This window comes from Mesoplodon mirus (genome assembly GCF_964341445.2).
Source record: "Mesoplodon mirus genome assembly, chromosome: 5".
Classification (NCBI taxonomy): domain Eukaryota; kingdom Metazoa; phylum Chordata; class Mammalia; order Artiodactyla; family Ziphiidae; genus Mesoplodon; species Mesoplodon mirus.
The window spans coordinates 184,476,066-184,494,026 of NC_138980.1; the positions used below are offsets into that span (position 1 = coordinate 184,476,066).

The 17,961-nt window shown below is 50.9% G+C and overlaps 1 protein-coding gene across 1 annotated transcript; it reads left to right on the top strand.

Annotated features, from left to right (window-relative positions):
• The first annotated feature begins 1,221 nt into the window (after window positions 1-1,221).
• LOC309804035 (uncharacterized protein) lies at window positions 1,222-10,433 on the top strand. The gene is made up of 5 exons (XM_082621039.1): window positions 1,222-1,567; window positions 3,516-3,550; window positions 4,418-4,520; window positions 7,679-7,751; window positions 9,557-10,433. Exons 1-5 carry the CDS (start codon window positions 1,505-1,507, stop codon window positions 9,976-9,978), a joined length of 696 nt encoding a protein of 231 aa, XP_082477165.1. The 5' UTR covers window positions 1,222-1,504; the 3' UTR covers window positions 9,979-10,433.
• The last annotated feature ends 7,528 nt before the right edge of the window (window positions 10,434-17,961 follow it).

A 17,961-nucleotide genomic window follows, 5' to 3' on the forward strand; every position in this document is an offset into this window, starting at 1 on the left:
GGTAAGAATGATAGAAACTTAACTGGAACCAGGATGGTAAACTTTCACCTCAGAACAATTGTTTTCAGATTTCCAAATCAATGCATATTTATTATAGGAAATTTGGAAATACAAAATTCCCAGTATAAAAACAAAAGACACTCAGCGTCCCCCACCCGCCAATAACTACTGCTGGAATTTTGATTTGTATCTTTTAAGTCTTCCCTTCTAATAATTTTTCTGTGCATTGTATACATAATGTTTTATTTTATACAATAATGATCATATACAATTCCTTAGGAGCCTCATGTATTGTGAAGTTCATTCTGTTAAAAGAAAAAAATCAAGACTTTTTCTCCTACCTTGGGCATGTGTCATATTCATCTTTACCATCTTGATTCTTTTTCTTTTCCAATCCAGCCTCTCCTCCTCCAACTGGAAAAGGAGCTAGCATTGTTTAATGAAAGGGTTAATGATGGGTAACGTGTGATACAAGTACAATATAAGTTACATTGTAACTTATGTACAATAAGTTGAGATGAGATGGGAAATAAATTACCAGTAGTCTTTTGTGTGGCAGAAAATGTTGCTAGGGTAACATAGTCGTTTGGATCCAGTTGAGGAAATCTGCACTTTTGATGGCCATTCCCAGCCTCACCCCTACGGCTGACCCTGTTAGAGCAGGTCGGATCTCGGTTCACAGAGACCAGGGGAAATACGTAAGTCACGTGACACCTGCCAGGGGAAGAATTGCGCCCCATACGTGCCCGTGGATGTGACGGTGTTCTGTGGGCAAGTTGCCACGGAGAACCTCACGGAGGACTTTACACAGTGTCTCTTACTCTAGCAGCGGTTGTCGTACCAATTTCTAAAGAGTATTTCTTCTGGACTGTTTATCTGTTACGGAATGTTACATGGATGGGATGAGGATGTGAACAAGGAATAAGATCTTACATGTGAAGACGCACATCAACACTTGCTGTCTCATGGTTTCCTTGGGGCAGAAACCTGGTCGAGTGAAACTGGGTCTCTTCTCTGCACCCCACAGACAGCAACCGTGTGCCCCCAGGTTTCGTTCATCCCTGGAGGTTCTGGGGGAGAATCCACTTCCAAGCCCACTGGGGACAGTGACAGAATTCACTTCTCACCTTTTCTCGTCCCCCTGAATCGCAAGTTAGCAATGGCAGTTTAAGTCCTTCTTAACGTTCAAATCTCTCTGAATTATGCTTCCTGGGTTCTCCGTTTTTAGAGGCTCAGATGATTACACTGGGCCCACGTGGCTAATTCAACACGATGCTTTTGTGTTCGTTTTAGGTCTAGTGCAACGAATCCTCACAAACTAAGGGGCTTGAAAGAGGAGGCATTTGTTCTCTCTCAGCGTCAGAGGCCCGACCCCAGGGCTCAGCAGAGCTGCTCTCTCTCTGAGCCTTGTATGGTCGCGCAGCCTCTCACAGCCCATTCTGAGCCCCCAAAAGTCCACATTTGCTGATATGTGTCCTTTCTTCCTTCTGTATGTCCCACCAGCATGAAGCTCACAGAGCTGGACTCCACCATCAGCAACCTAGGCGAGAGCTCCTCGGGGCTGCAGGTAAGCACGGCGCGGGGCCAGGGGCCAGGCTCAGGGACCCGGGGGAGGACCGCACAGCGCAGGAGTTGCCTGTTTGACTCGCTTGTTTTAAACATTTATAGTGTTTCTGGGGCTGCTACTCTAACGGAATGTTCCTACGTCCATTCTTACATCCAGACGGGCATCTAGATCTTGTGTTAGGCAAAGTTTTCTTTTATACGATGCCAAAAGCACTGTCTATGAAAGAGAACAGTGGCATGCGTGTACCTGGCGAGATGATCGCATCTCACGTCGTCACCTTGTGTGTGAGAGACAGAACCTTGAGATCTAGTCTCAGCAAATTCCAAGGACAGTCACCAGGATGCACGTTAGATCATAAGGTTTATTTTAGAAGGTCTTCCTTTGGGTAAACCTATTAATAAACTTTTGGTCCCAGGAATTGCACTCCTGAGAATGAAAATAGACTCTAAGCCTTCCCGGGTTCAACCCAGTTCTGCCGGTTACCTGGGCGGGGAGCCCTGTGCATGTCTACTCCTGTGCAGACCTCTAAGTTTATTGATGATGACTGCAGAGATGTTTCACTAGCACAGTACCCAACACTTGGGAGCACGCAACTGTTTCTTACCATTAACTTGAAGATCCAATCGTAAATGTGGACAAAGCTCTATTGCAAAGATGTTCACCATAACATTGTTTACAATAATGAAAAATCTGAAATAATCTAAAAATCCAAATTCAGGTGAATGATTAAGTAAAATGGGATGAATATCCAGTCCTGACAGATGATGGGCCAATTGAAAATTCTGGCTTTGAAGATGAAATAATAAAGTTGAATGCTTCTGATGTAATAGGTGGGGAAAAGCAGTATATAAAATTACATATATGGCATGTTTGCAACTGTATAAAACAAAAACCAAATCCTATAAATAGGGAAAAAAAGATTGACAGAAAATGCATGAAAATGCATTAGGATGATTGAACTCTGGGTAACTTTTAGTTTTCTTTTTCTATTTTCCAAAGTGTTATCTGCGGTTGCATGATTTTTGAGTAAAAATACATGAAATATTTCATTTTTTAGGTTAAAAAAGGAAGAAAAAAAAGTGATACATTGGACATCATCAAAGCTTAGGGTTAGGGTTAGGGTTAGGGTTAGATTCGAACAAACTCTTTACCAAAAGGGATCAATGGACAGCGAATAAGCACCTGAGAAGAGGCTCAGTGTCACTAGACACCGAGGAAATACAAATCAGAACTGCAATAAGGTATCACCACACACCCGCCAGCGTGGCTGTAAGCGAAAAGTTCACTGATACCAAGTGTAGTGAAGAGGCAGGAGGTGGAGGCCTGTGCCCTGCGGGTGAGATGTGGATGACAGGCCAGGCCAGCAGCACCTGGAGCCAAATACATGCTTGCATGTGACCCAGCCGCCCCACTCCCGTCCTCACCAAACAGGAGTGAAAACACGTGCACGTGTGGCAGTGTATTTCTCTGCTTGGGCTGCAGAGGCCAGGCAGCCCAAACTACACGTTTATTTTCTTACAATTCCGGAGGCTAGAAGTCTGCAGTCAGGGCGTGGTCAAGGTTGGAGCATCTCTCCTTGGCCATCACACGGCCTTCATCCTAATCTCCTCCTCATGTGAGGAGACCAGGCACAGTGGACTAGGATGCACCCTAATGACCTCATTCCACATTAATTGCTGCTCTAAAGGCCCTATTTCCAAATGCAGTCACAAAGTCACGAGGGGCTAGGACTTCAACATAGAAATGGAGGGGATGCAATTCAGGCCAGAACCCGAGGACTGGGGGTAGGGTACCACCCACCAGAGATCCTTCCCTGGACCTGGGAGCCCCTGAGGTACCCTTACTCAAAGTCCACTGATGATGGACTTGATTTTGTGTAAGATAAGCTCCATGTCAAGGGCTTCTTTTTTAACTTGATGAATCATCATTTACTCCTTTCCCCCCACAGGAACTGGATGCCAACCTGAGTTCATCCACAGTGGGGTAAGTCTGTGAGCTTTTCTCCCTGACAATGGGCTGTATACTCCTCTTAACGCAGATTCCTGAGGAGGGTGGTTTATCTGTGATGGGGTATTTGAAGGAAGACATAATAGAAAATACAATTATTCAGGTAACTCTCTGACACTGTCACCCACGGCTGTCCCCCAGCCTGGAAAGTCCTGAGTTCTCCCTGTCACCTTCTTTACAACTTACACCTGAGCTAATGGACACATACGAGTCATGCTTGTTTGATTTCTCTGTGAACATGTAGGACGCCCTTCCGATGGTTTCCAATAGTGTCCTCCTGACGCAGGCCTGAGTCCAGTGGGCGCTGAGTCTGTTCGCCTTCCAGGAACACGGGCCAGCCCACTGCCCACCTCCCTGCCTCAAGGGCAGGAAGTGGCCCTTTACAAAGGCCCCGACCCAGTTTCAAGCACACGTGTTAAAGCGTATGCTCTGTCCCCTGGCAAAACTGTGTGTGGCCACGAGAGCCTTATATCTTAGAATAGCGTGTAACAATGGACACACTCACAACTTGACAGTAAGTAAATTACTCTTTATTCACTTACTCAGCAACAGGGAGAGTGTTAAATAAAAAGCTACTTTTACAAAACATTTCCTATGTTGTAAGCATTTGGAGATTGCACCCTTACCCTCCAAGCTCAATCACTTTCATCTGGTGTCATTTAATACAATTTAAAATAAAAATTAAAAGGAACAAGTCATTTACTTGAATCTCACACCACACACACACACACACATGCACGCACATGCTCGCACACCTCTCCAGCCCTCAGACACTGCACGTGGTCTCCTTCCGTGTCCCCCACATGCCAACCCCCGCCTCCCTGCTGCTTCTGTTTCCCACAGCTCCAGCAGAGTGAAGTGGAAGGGGTTCCTGCTGCCACGGTCCAGGCGCTCAAGTGTGACCCCCCTCAGGACCATGGGCCCAGAGAGCTCCCTGAAACTCCAGGTGAGCCCGGGGGACCGACCTCTGAGCCCCAAGTGCAGAATGAGGCTCTGTGTAGAAGTCAGGCTCCCCAGACTGAGGTTAGGATGACTGGTTTGCCTGTGACCCAGGAGTGCTGCTCAGGGCAGCCCAGCTGAGTGCAGAGCAGCAGAGAAAGGGGGGGCCAAGGCTGTTCTTGGCCGCGGGATGGTGTGTGTGTGTGTGATAGAAGCAGACGGACCCCAAAACAGAGGCACCACCAGCGGCCCTTGTGGGAGTCCTGATGTCCACAAGCAGCTTTGAAAGACTGTCTAGTACCTTTTCATTTTAGCCTGAAGAATTTGGAGGGGCTGTGTAAACTGTGTTAAGTCTATTGGTGATAGATTCCCTCGGCATTTATTTACCTGAAGATGTCTTGATTTCTCCATCATTCTTAAAAGATACTTTTGTTGTGTATAGAATTCTTGGTTGGCAGGGGTTTTTTTTTTCCTTCGTGACATTATGTCACCCCAATGACTCCTGGCCTCCATGGAATCTGATGAGAAATCACTGTTTATCACAATGAGGATCCCTTGTTTGTGATCAGTTGCTTCTCTCTTGCTGCTTTCAAAATTCTCTCTTTAGGTTCTGAGAATTTGGCTGTAATATCTCAGTGTGGATTGTTTTAGTTTACCTTGCTTGAAGTTTGTTAAGCTTCTTGGATTTGTAGATGCATGTTTTTCATCTTTGAGAAGCTTTCAGTCATTATTTCTTCAGGTATTTTTCTGTTCTCTTCCCCTCTCCCCTCCTCCTGGGACTCCCAAATGCGTATGTTGATACCTTCGATGGTGTCCCACAGGTCCATCAGCCTCTGTCCACTTTCCTTCATTCTTTTTTCTTTACGGTCTTCAGACTGGATAATTTCAGTTTCATCAAGTTTTCTGATCCTTTTTCCTGCCTGCTCAAATATGCTGATCTCCTCCAGTGAATTTTTTATTTCGGTTTTCGTGTTTTTCAGCTCCAGAATTCGTTTAGTGTCTTTTTCTAATTTCTACCTCTTTACTGATATTCTTATCTGTCCGTACACCATTTTCCTGATGTCCTTTACTTCTTTGTCCATGATGTCCTCTGCCGCACTGAGCATTTTTGAGACAGCCGATTCAATATCCTTGACTATTAATTTGAAAGTCTGGGCTTCCTGTTTCTTTGTATGTTTTATAATTTTTTGTTGAGAACTGGATATTCCGAGTATTATAATGTGGTAACTCTGGAAGTCAGATTCGCTCCTCAGGGATTATAGATTTTTGCCTGTTGAAGGTTGGAACTATGTGCTTGTGACTTTTCCAAACTATTTTTGCCAAGTGTGTATTTCTCGTCACTGAAATTTCTCTTCCGTTATCTCTGTGGTCAGCTAGTGACCTGACAAAGACTTTCTTAAATGTCTGGCTGCAAATAGAGGGGAAAGGTTCTGTCCCTTTAAATCTTCCAGAAGGTGGCACTGACGGAAGCTCTTGCTGCCAAGGGGGCCAAAACCAAGGCAGGCACCTGTGCCTGCCCCTCAGGGCAAGGCCAGACCAAGCAAAACACACAACCCCAAACTTGTGGAGTGCATCAGCCAGCTGCTCTGGGAATGAAGGTTCTTCTGCCCAAAGCTGCAGCAGGACTAAAGAACAGAGGGTGGCGGCCTCTCCCTCCCCCCCAGGATGTTACAGTATCTGATCAGTCTCCAAGTGTGAGATGGGTGACTGACAGCTCCTTACAGCATGAGGGTTACCTCAGTGGAGGACAAACGTCTAAAGCTTGCGACTGCACCCCTTTTCCCTAGCAAACCATTGCTGCACTTTTGATACACAACCTTCTTCAACACAGTCATCAGCCACATCCTTCCCCACAAATCTCCATTCCCCAGTCCTCCACTGTTTCACCTACCTGCTTTGTCTGGTTTTTATTTTCATTCCAAAGTAATATTTTGTTTCCCCTTAGTTCCAGTAATTTTTAGATGGTTTGGCAACACCTCACCTCGCCTTTGCTTCCTGGGCATCACTTCCTCTGTGTATTGTTTCTCACACTGCCCTGTCTCTACCAAGATTACTGCTCCAGTGCTTTCATCTGGGGGCAGACACCCCATTGTTGCCTGTGGACTCAGGAAGGTTTGTAGCAGCGATCGTTTGCCTGGCTGCTCGGCCTGCAGTGGTCCCAGCAAGTTATCCATTGGGGGTACCCCCCCACAACCACAGCAGCACCCTGCCCCCCTCACGGTGGATTCCATGAGGGTCTCTCCCACCTTCCACAGCACACTCCTCTGACCATGTCCTTCTGTGCCCATTTGCTTCCTCCTCTTTGGGAGCTGTCTTTTCTGGCCCAGCAAGGGTTTCCCTTCTTGCTTTCCCCTGAGGTTATATCTTTACCCCTTTGTGTATCTATTTATCTATTGACTATAATTTTAAAGTATTGGATCAGGGAAGGGAGACTATAGCGTATTTTAGACATGCTGTTTTGATTTAGAAGTCTCCTAGTGACATGTTTACTTGTAAGTCTTTCCAAAGTTTCAAAGAACAATTTTGCATAGTCGCAGTCTCTGGTTCCTGCCACATTCAGCACTGGAAGTTGAAATGATCACCATCCCTGACCCTTTGGCAAATCTGGCAAGAGCTGTGGTCACCCTTCCTGTTGGCTAGCTGGCAGACATGGGACAATAAAGTCTTCAGTCTGCTGGGCCAGGTTAGCACCAGGGCAAGGAAAAAAGTGCCTGTATTCAGATGTGGGTGTAAAACACTAGGGGCTCCCTGGTAGCCAGACCCCAGCACCACAGAGCAGCGAGTTATATGGAGAAGTTGCCAGGTTTGCGATGACTTGTGTGTGCCCCAGGCACCCCCCATTTCTCGTGCTGGGAACCCACACAGGTCTCCTTGGCTTCCATGAGACCCTCACACGCATTAGGCAAAGCACACTTGTCTTTATCCTGATGTACATGCTGGAGAAAAAGCCAACATTCTCCACCAGAAGCAGTGGTGGTTCTAGCCACACACAGAGATGAATGCTCTGAGGCTCTAGAGGTGACCGACTGCCCACATCTCAGAGCTCATCCAGGGGAGAGGCAGGCTTGTCTGTCTCTAAAACATCCTCTTGTCACTACATTTTGTCCCCTTTGGCAGTTTAACAAATACTGCATCATGGATTCCCTATTACTTCTCTTTCTGTAGAATGCAAAGGATCAACAAGAAATAAAGCTGCAAATGGAAGGAGACATGGCTGAAAACCAAGGCTCAGCTTCAGGTTAGCTATTTGGCAATTTGGGTCATGTTGAGATCTACCCAAGTGTGATTTTCTACAGAGTTAAATATTTTCTAAGGAAAAAAAAAAAGGAGAGAGAAATCAGCATGGAAACTCAGGGCTGGGACAGTTGTCTCTGTGATGTGTCCGCAGACAGCTCCTGACATCCCATGTGTTTGCCTTCCCCACTCTGTGCCAAAAAGCAGTCCAAGAGGTGGAGCTGGACCCTGGCCGAAGCACCAGCAGCGAACGTCTGCCCCTGCCTGAGGGCTGGCTCTGGGCGTCCTTCTGTGGCCACCAATCCGAGCTGTGGGCCCCAACCAGTGATGGTGGCCAAGCTCATGGTGGCCACAGGGGGCAAGGTCCCACCAGAGAGTCTGGATGGCGACTGGAACAGAAGGTCCAGTGTGCTCCATGGACACTCCAACTTGGCTCCACCACATCCCACCTGCCGGGGTCTCGAGTGATTTCACGCAGTGTCTTCATTGTTTGTGAGTCTTCATCCTTCCAGAGTTTAAAAAAATATTCACCACTCAGCCTTTCACCAACTAACGTTCATGACGATATCGTCTCATGAGTGTGCATCCCGGTAGAGCCCACAGGGCACCTCCTTGAGCTGTTAACTCTTCAGCACGCTCGATGTAGGACTCGGAGACTCTGACTCCTGGAAGGGAGATGGAGGCTGGAAGGGTTAACTGATGTTACGTTATTCCACGTAAGCTGGATTTGAAGGCTCACAAACACAAACATGGCATCAATGAAGCAGGGAGGGGAGAAGAGAGAGGCTGTTCCATGAGCCCGAGTGTGCAGGTTGATTCTGAGGACAGAGGGTGCTCCCGACAAGTGAGCACCATAGGTGTGTGAGGGTGCGCCCACGTGTGGAGGTCCTCCTAAAGGTGATGATGAACCAGCCAGGCGCTGAGGGGTTCTCAGGCTGGGACTGAGGCAGGGAGACCCCTAGAGAGAAGCCCAGGGCACCTGCCAACCCTGGTGACCTTGATCTTCACCGACGTACAGGAGGTAGAAACAGAAGGCCAAGTTCAGAGCCAACTTAACTTTATGGGTTAAGTTGTCCCATAAAACTGGAACCCCAAAATGTGGAGGTGAGCCAGAGGACCCCAGTTCTCTAGCCCCAAAGGACATAGGAATAATCAGCCTCAAACCTTGGGGATGTGAGGAAAAGAGAAAACTCATTGCTGACTATTCGGAACACCAGGCTGTCCCTAACTTTGTGAAAGGGGGCTGATCCCCTGAGCCCTCAAGCTGAGAAGTGACATAGAGGGTTAGGGTCATCCTGGGTGCCAGGCGGAGACCCTCTGAGACTCGCCCTTCATTGCTTGCTGCTCCTTCATCAACGACATCACAAAGAGAACTGCACAGAAGGTGAGCAGCTCTCAGTAAAATGACCGACTTCACATGGGGACAAAGCACTGGCGTGAGAATCCACAGAAACTGTAGCAGAAACAGACGCAGAGGCCTCGGGACTCATCAGACGAAAACACCAAATAACTATGAGGATTTATTTTGTTTAGAGAACTAAAAGGCAAAGTTCAAAATATCTGAAGAGAACAGAAAACTATTCCTTAATTACCAAACACATTTGAGGAAGGATGAACTAAAACTTACAGAAATGCAAAAGGGCAGGACAAGAGGTGCATAGAGCTGAGCCTGGTCTTTGCTGCAACGGCCGCTCTGTGCCGGGTGGGGCGCCGTGTGCCGTGTGCGGGGCCGTGTGCCTGGGCTCGGAGCCCCCCACCCCTGCACACACCCCTCCGAGGTGCTCACGGGAATGTCTCCTTTTTCTGCAGGAGCCCAGGGACCTGCGCCGACTGAGAGCCCCTTCCAGGGCTCCTTCTCCGCCAGTGTGCTGCCTGTGAAGTCGGTCCCGGAAACGCGCACTCTCCTGTTCCCTCTGCGTGGCCACAGGAAAGACACGTCGTCCCAGAGGCACTGTGACGTCCTCCCCAGCAGCCAGAAGCCCTGGAGCTTGGAGGCCACGGTCTTCTACCTCCCCGGGAGCTGCCAGGAGGAGCCTCATGAGTGGGCAATGGTCAAGAGCCTGCCCGTCATCGAGGAAGAAGAGTATGGGATGAAGGTGACCCCTGTCATCAGTGTGCAGAAGGATTGCAGCCCCAAGGAGGCCACTGAGCCCGGCATCCCCACCAAGGTCACCGTGATCATAGTGAATGAGGTCCCAGAGCCCGAGGACCGGGCTGCCCAGCCTCAATAGAGCAAGCGTGTCCCCCAGGGCCCCAGGACGCCCCTTCCTCCAGAGCTGCTCACACAGCCTGGCCTCATTTCCAATTCTAGGAGGAGACCTGGGTGGGCCCTGCCGTCCACGGCCAGACCCCGCGGTCCACCTTCAGACCCCACACCCTCTGTGAGAGTCAGGAGGGAAGAGGGAGCATGAGCCCCTCTGCTTCTGGCTACGTGGGAAGAGTTTTATGATCTCTGCATTTCACTCACTCTAGAAGCCATATTTTAAAGACTTTCATATTTTTCTAAACACGTCTAAGTGTTATTCCAGAAAGAAAGAGGATTCAAGATGGAGTGGGTGCCATGTTTTTACTCTGTTGACTATTAATGTTTTTAACTGTATGAATTTAAGTAGCTTTTAAGAAAATTCTTCAGAATTCCTTAGTAAGTTTTATAAGAAAAAATAAAAATTAATTTTAATGGCAATAACCTTGAAATCAGTCTTGGTAAATTTTAAGTCCCCGGGTTTCAAGTGGCTGCTTCTGTGAAGGCCTGGCCGCCGCTCCCTGGCCTGCCCACCACACTAGTGCTGGGCTCTGAAGTCCAGTGTGAACCAGGCCTGGTTTGGGCCTCCAGAACTGGCTCCCAAGCCCATTCCCGGGGGCAGCCACCCCAGCCTTGTCCCGGTCACTCCCCTGAATCGGGCCCCCTGCAGGCGGTGACCATCCAGGGCACAGCCTGCCTCACCCGCACGGCCGTGGTCATCCCCACCAGCACGGTCCGAGGCCCTGGGCAGGCTACTGAGCTCCCATTTCCTCCACTGAGCCGCACGCTGATGACGTCCCCTCCTAGAGGGTCAGCCTCCAGGCCGCCTGTGTGGCCCCTCATCGGGAGAGCACACGCATGTGTCGTGCGTGACGCAAGGAGCCCCTTGGCCTCACCTGCTCATGACCATGTTCTTCAGTCACAGAGTCCGTTTCCAGCGCCCTCCTCCTGATGGAACGTGTTCTCCCTTGGGGACCACCTAGAAGACCCCCACACGCCCTTGGGCCTCTCCAGGGTGGGGGTGCCCTCCTACAGCCCACCTCCCCCACCGCACACACTTCTCATTCCCATCAACACAGTCGGGGGGCCCTGCCTCCAAGCCGAAGACAGCTGCGCCCTCTCACCTGCGGGAAACCTGGAGCGGCCCCTCCCTGTCCCTGTTTTCCTGCCACCTCCAGCCCTCTCTGCCCTCCCCACAGGGTTTGGGTGTCCCTCTGGGCTGCCAGCAGCACTCTGGCTCCTGCCCCCAGGCCCCCAAGTCTGCAGAGACCTGGTCCCCACAGGACCTGCTAGTGGAACTTCTGTCACCCCAGTTACTTGAAATCGGATTATGGCACCAGGTGGCAGCTCCCCCGGCCCCATGGCATGGGGACCTCCAAGTCCACGTGGGCTCTTGGGACTGAGGGAACCCAGCCGCTCATCTGACCTCAACCTTAAGAAAAGAGGAGCCTCTGGCTTCCAGAGGGGAGGTGGTCTCTGCCTCCCACCCAAGCTCACAAAGAAGATCCAGAAGATCCCCCAAATAGAGAACAGGTTCAGAAGCTGGGTGGCTAGAACGTACTGACAAAAAGCATGCAGGGACTACATGATAGGCATTAGGGCTATGGCCCTCTGAGTCATGAATATGGACTGAGGACCTAGGACACGAGATATGAAGAAAGGGCTCCCAGGCTGTATGGTGACGTTTTTACTGCAGAACAATAAGCACTTGCTTAAAAACGCATTTTTATTGCGTCCTGCATTGAAGAAAGTGAGGAGACTCTCAAGAAACTAGAGAAAGTGAGCTGGGAGACAAGTAGTGAGCACACAGAAGGGGGGGCTTCTTTGAAACTAGGCCTTGAACCAAGAGCAGGGCTGGGTGCAAGATTCCAGGACTAAATCAGGGACTCCAGCAGAAATAAACTGAAATAAGGCGGCCGAAGTTGAGACCCTAGATTTCTTAGATTTCTAGATTTCAGGGTTTAAGATCAATCAAAATAAGCTCACAATGAAAGATCAGAGAAAACACACCATTGTGAGTGGAAGTCAACAGAAACAGTAGAAGTGGATTTAGGCCCCAGAAACTTGAGATTTGGAATTAGAAAGATGGAATATTCAATAGGGTGCATGAAATATTTAAATATACGAAAATCACAGAAATAAGCAAAAAGAAGATTTTCTTCATGATCAGGAAGATATGTAAAAGATGCAAATAGACTTTTTTTTTTTTTTTTTTTTTTTTTTTTTGCGGTTCGCGGGCCTCTCACTGTTGTGGCCTCTCCCGTTGCAGAGCACAGGCCCCGGACGCACAGGCTCAGCAGCCATGGCTCTCGGGCCCAGCCACTCCACGGCATGTGGGATCCGCCCAGACTGGGGCACGAACCCGCTTCCCCTGCATCGGCAGGCAGACTCTCAACCACTGTGCCACCAGGGAAGCCCTGCAAATAGACTTTTTAGAAATAAATATACTTGTTAAAATAAACGTAACAGGTAAACGAAACATCAGATTAAACATAGTTGAAGAAAGAGTTATTAAACAGGAAAATCATCTGAAGAAATTACTCAGAATGCAGACACAGCAGAGAGGATGAGAGATGGACAGAAAGAAGGGAAGGTTGGCAGAGACAGAGGAAAGATGGGGTCTCAGATGCTAGAGGACAGGAAGACAAGAACGCAGGGAGGGAAGTGTTATAAGGGCTCCCCTGAACTAACAAAGGACATGAAAGTACAGGTACAGGAGGCATAACGTATAACAAGCTGCATAAATAAAAAAGTAACCCACACCTAGACACCTTGGAGAGAAAGGCAGGGCACCAGACCATCTGACCTTGAAAACAACCAGAAAGAGAACGGATCACCTACAGAGAACAGCAGACTTCTGGACAGTAACAACGAAAGGAGGGAAGTGATGTCCACCAAGTGTGACAGAAATGGGTGTCAACCCAGCGGCGTGTACCCAACAGTGCACACTTAGGACAAAGAGCCGAAACACATTCTTAGATAAATAAAAGCTGAGTTCACCACCATCAAAGGAAAACGTGTAACGCAAACATTGGCAGAAGCCACGGGAAAAATGGAGACGTGCTTCCAACACACCCCTCTCGGCTGTGTCAGGCCACCACATTGGAAAGGAAGTAAAAATACAGATGGGACAACACGACGAACAAGCCCGATTTAGGGGGCATCATCAGGACCCTGGACTCGTTTTCTGGAACATGTGGGTTCTGCTCAGGCACACAGGGATTATTTCCCAAAACAAAGCCCGAGCAACCCTCTGGTCACGGGGCGGGTGGGTGAGGGACCTCACCTCTGTCCCCACCTCCGCCCTGTGGGGTGCCGTCTCCTGCTGCCTTACGGGCTCCCCGTGACCACGGAGTTGAGCAGTGGGACTGATGTACACGCTGAGCCTCCCCTGGGTCTTCATGTTTGGGCTTCATCGTGCTTTTTGCACCTCTGGGTTTAGTTTACATCACATTTGGAAACATTTTGGCATTCATTTTTTTTCTAACATCTTTTCTGCACTCCAACCCCAATATTTTCTCCCCTTCTTCAAGAGCTTCAACTAAACATACATTAGGCTGCTTCAAGCTGTCCCACAGGTCACTGATGATTTTTTTTTTTTTGGTGGTGCCACACAGCATGTGGGATCTTAACTCCCCAACCAGGGATCAAACCCGTGCCCCCTGCAATGGAAGCACAGAGTCCTAACTAGCAGACCGCCAGGGAAGTCCCTGTGATGATTTTTTTTAATTCTCTTTCATCTCTGTTTCATCTTGGAGAGTCGGCATTGCTACACTTCTCCATGGTCTAACCTGCCAGTAACCCCTTGTGTACTTTATCCCATGCATCGTAGTTTTTACCTCCGTGAATTTAACCGGTAGTGTTGGTATAGTCTTAGAACACGTGGAATACGTTATAATACTGTTTTATTGCCCTGTGTCGGTTCTAGGTCCATTTCAATGGATTCATCTATCTTCTCACTATGGGTCTTATTTTTTTTTTTGCTTCTTTGCACACCTCATAGTTCCCATTGAATGCCAGTGACTGTTAAGGGTACCTTTTGGGTGCTAGATATTTCTGTATTCTTATACAGTAAATTTTCTTGAAGTTTGGTCTGAGATGCAGTTTGGTCCCTCTGCCTTGCTGCTAAGATTTGTAGGCAAGACCAGGGCAGAGCTCGGACTGCGGTCTCCCATCCCCTCTCCAGAGCAATCCCTTTCTTTCCAGGCACCCCAACGCCCAAGAATTGTGAAGTCTTCTTGTTGGCTGGTACACGCGTCACTCATGACCTTGTGTGTGTCAGGCTCTGCCCCCTCTGACATTTGCAGTGGTCCACTCCCAGCCTTGCGGGTGTCCTCACCTAGGTGAGGGGATCAGCACTCGGCTGCACACTCTAGGGGGCTGTGCAGCTCTCTCTGTGCTACTCTGTCCACTTTGGACCTCCCAGTCTCTCCGCTTTGTCCCCTCACCTGGGGAGGCTGCCGGCTCCGCCCGGGTCCTCTCCCTGCACCTGGACGCTATCTAGGACGCCAGCTGGGGCTCCCGTCACTCGGGTCACTGTCCTTTGTCACCTGCTGTCCAGTGCCTTGCACACCATTGCTTCATAGATTTCATCCAGTTTGGGGCTGTTTCACATCTAGTTCCTGTGGTTACTCCATCTTGCCTGGAAGTGGAAGAGTCTGTTCAGTGATAATTTGAGGCATATTGGCTACTGCTGCGCACACACCCATTTTCCTTTGCAAACTCAGGAAATGCAATGACGGGAGCGGAGCCAACTGAACCCACACAGGCTCAGGCAGCTGCTGTTGTCACCGGTGAAGACGTGCCAGGGCCGAGGGGTCGCAGACCCCAACCCCCAGCAGGGACGCGCCCCCGAACAGCAGGAAATGGGGGCGGCGCTTCTCAAGGGCGTGTGTTCACAGAACGCAGGGGGAGGGTAGCTGACCCAGTAGCTACTGCCTTAACAGACTAGGAATCGTGCTGAGATCTCCGTGTGCTGAGAAGGCAGCACAGAAGAAGAGGTTCTCAGTTTAATGAAGTGGGAAAGGCTCGGACTGGGCTGAGGGGCGGACTCTGCTCCCACGGGGCAGCTGACCCCGGCGTGGTTTCCGGGGACACATGGTGCCCCTGTCCCGGGATCCCTTCCAGACGATGAGACACGGTGTCAGGCAGAGCCAGTGACTCCCCTGCAGTGGACGTCTTCTGATGGATTTTCACAGATGCTGGAAGAACAAGCTTATCAAAATGGCTTTGATTTCTGTTAAACTGTTTCGATTTTTATAACCTCTATGACGTGGATGCACATCCACGTCCTCTTGAAGGGACCACAGAAAGCCGCCCTGTTCACACACCCACCTCAAGCCCTGCAGTTTAGAACGCCGTCCGCCGTGACTTCGGGGTGTCCGACTGTCCTACTGTCCTCTGGCCCTCACGCCCGGAGTGCGCAGGCGTTAAACGAACTTGATGGCACATTCAGGAAACCGTGTGCATGCCTGTGCTGGCACCATACGCTCTCAGCCTCATGCAACGTTGGGAAAAAGGAAAAGCCAAGGTAGGCTGCCTCGGGTGGACACAGGGGCACCACCTCGGCCACTATGATCACAGCAACGATGACCAACAGCCCCGGGGAAGAACTCAGAGTCTGTCACTGTGCTCAGAGCCCACGCACCATGTTGCCAGGGTTAGCACCGCAGGTTTGGCATGACCAGAGGTGCAGAAGGATGCGTGGGCAGGAGGGGTCCCCAAAGCCAAGGGGACACACCAGGCCTCCACCCCGAGTTGGTGAGCTGATGCCCCTTGAGACTGTCTTAGAAGCAAAGTTAACAACAGACCCCAGGTCCTGAAAGTCTTATTAGAATAAAAATTAGGGAATCATCTTAAACCATCAGAAATGTATATGGCTTTCTTAAATAAGACTTTATGCCCAGGTTTATGACTGCAAGGATAAGTCTACGAGCCACAAAAGCAGGTTTCCAAGGTGAGTACCAAGCACGTGCTGGTGGTGGGCGCCAGCCCTGCCCCAAGCCTGCTGTGTGTCCTGGGTCAGCTATTCAGCTTCCCTGAGTCCCAGGGGCACCGCCTGAAAATCGGGACAGCGATCAGCGCTGCGCACGCCTAGGACCCCCAGGAGGATCCCGTGCTGGCCCAGGGCTCGGCCGCCACCATCATGAGATTCTTCACAATCTGGAACGAGGGCCCCAAGGTTTCATTTTGACTGGATCCCGCACCTGACGTCGGCGGCCCCGATCGGACATCCACTCCAGGCGGGATGTGCAGCAGGGCAGGGACAGCGTGGGCCACAGAGCGGGCACTGGGCGTCCACGGTCACCGTGCTGGGCTGTGGTGAGGACATTCCTCCCCAGGAGCCATCTGTCTGTCCATCCCGTGCACCTCACCCCGAGGAGGGGGCCCTGCTGGGCACCGACCAGCAGCGAGCAGACAGAGCGGTCCCCAGCTGGCTAAGGCACCCCACCCTGGGCAGCAGCTCCCCAAGGGGCTCAGAGCTGGCTGGAGGTCGTCCCTCCTTCCTTGGCTGCCCGGGGTTATTTTGGCTCCATTGGGTCTAGGCTTCGATGAAGGGCAACTCTTCCCTGGTTGAGCAGCACCAAGCGGGAGTCGCCAAAGCTCTGTCCCCCTGGCGAGATGGATGGGCCGCCTTGTGCCCACCAGTGTCCCCCTGCCGCCTGGGTGAGAGCCTGCACGTGCCCGCGGTCCACGAGCAGCTTCCCACGTGGGGGAACACCGCGTGGCCGAGGATGGAAGCTGCCTGGGCCTCCGAGCATGTGGTCAGGAATGCATTTCAACCAAGAGGACGGACTTCAGGTTTTAAAATAAGGAACACTCTCATGCCTAGTATGTGGAGTTAGGTATATAGCCTGAGGCTCCAGCCATTTCCCGCCCACAGACGCCCTCTGCCTCCCGTCTGGGTGGCCCTCGGTGGGGGGCGCCCAGGGTCCAGAGCCTGAGGTAGCCAGTGGGAGCTAGGGTGGACAAGGCATGGGAAACAGAACGTGCCAGGAAGCCAGGCCAATGAGCTGAGCACCGTCCTGGGGGGAGCACAGAGGTGGTCTCTGTAGATGTAAGTAGGGGCCTCTACAGGAGGGCACCTCGGATTACCCTCGTGGGCCCTAAATCCACGAGAGTGTCCTTAGGAGACAAAGGGAGGAAACAGACACGGGGGAGGAGGCCACGTGAAGTCACAGCCCGAGGTCAGGGTGATGGGGCCACAAGCCCAGGGATGCCTGGAGGCCCCCAAAGCTGGAGAGGCAGGAAGGGTCCCCAGACCCCTGCAGGGAGCACGGCTGCCGACGCCTTGACTTTGGACTGTGAGGGCTTCTGTTGTTTAAGCCGCCAGCATGCAGTCCTTTGCCCCGTGGCCCTGAAAAACCAGCACAGTGTCTTACAAGTACAGATGATTCCGCTCACGGGCGGCCTCCGTGTGGCCACCGTGCAGACGTGCGTGTGCCAACTCGAGTTGGGTTTTGATAACTGGGGTGTAGACGGAGGCCGTCCCAGTCTTGTCAGTGGACCAAGGGCCAGGGGGCAGTGTCATCCCCCACAAAGGGTGCGCTGGTGCAGCAGCCAGAGCCAGAAGAAGGGTCCTCCGACTCCCACACCAGGATGGAACCTGCCATCCCATCCTATCCTGAAGGGGACTCTCCCAGCTTGGTAAGAGCCCATGTCACTATTCCAGGCGATTTTTTGAGTGTGGCCAGGACTGACCCTATGCTGTGAACTCAAAGCACAATCTCATTCACAGACGACCAGTGGTAGCCTCCAGGAATGGTACAGCCGGCAACCCCGCTGGCTGGCTTCTGGCGCCTGCGCCGTGGGGCGTGGCTCCGTGGGCTGTAGCTCTAGCCACCCCATCGTGGGGGTGGGAGTGCTGGGAGCCCGCCCCGTCCCCCAGGCCCTGCCTCTGGGATGACTCTGTCCCTCACACACTTCTGCCCCCGGAGTCTGGCACTCACCTCCCAGAGCAGTTCTGCCATCG

Bases quoted from the DNA above. Each gene is read 5' to 3' on its own strand.
- LOC309804035 (XM_082621039.1), top strand. From the start codon at position 1,505: ATGAAGCTCACAGAGCTGGACTCCACCATCAGCAACCTAGGCGAGAGC. The intron at 1,568-3,515 runs GTAAGCACGGCG...TTCCCCCCACAG, and splicing joins AGAGCTCCTCGGGGCTGCAG to GAACTGGATGCCAACCTGAG. The intron at 3,551-4,417 runs GTAAGTCTGTGA...TGTTTCCCACAG, and splicing joins CTGAGTTCATCCACAGTGGG to CTCCAGCAGAGTGAAGTGGA.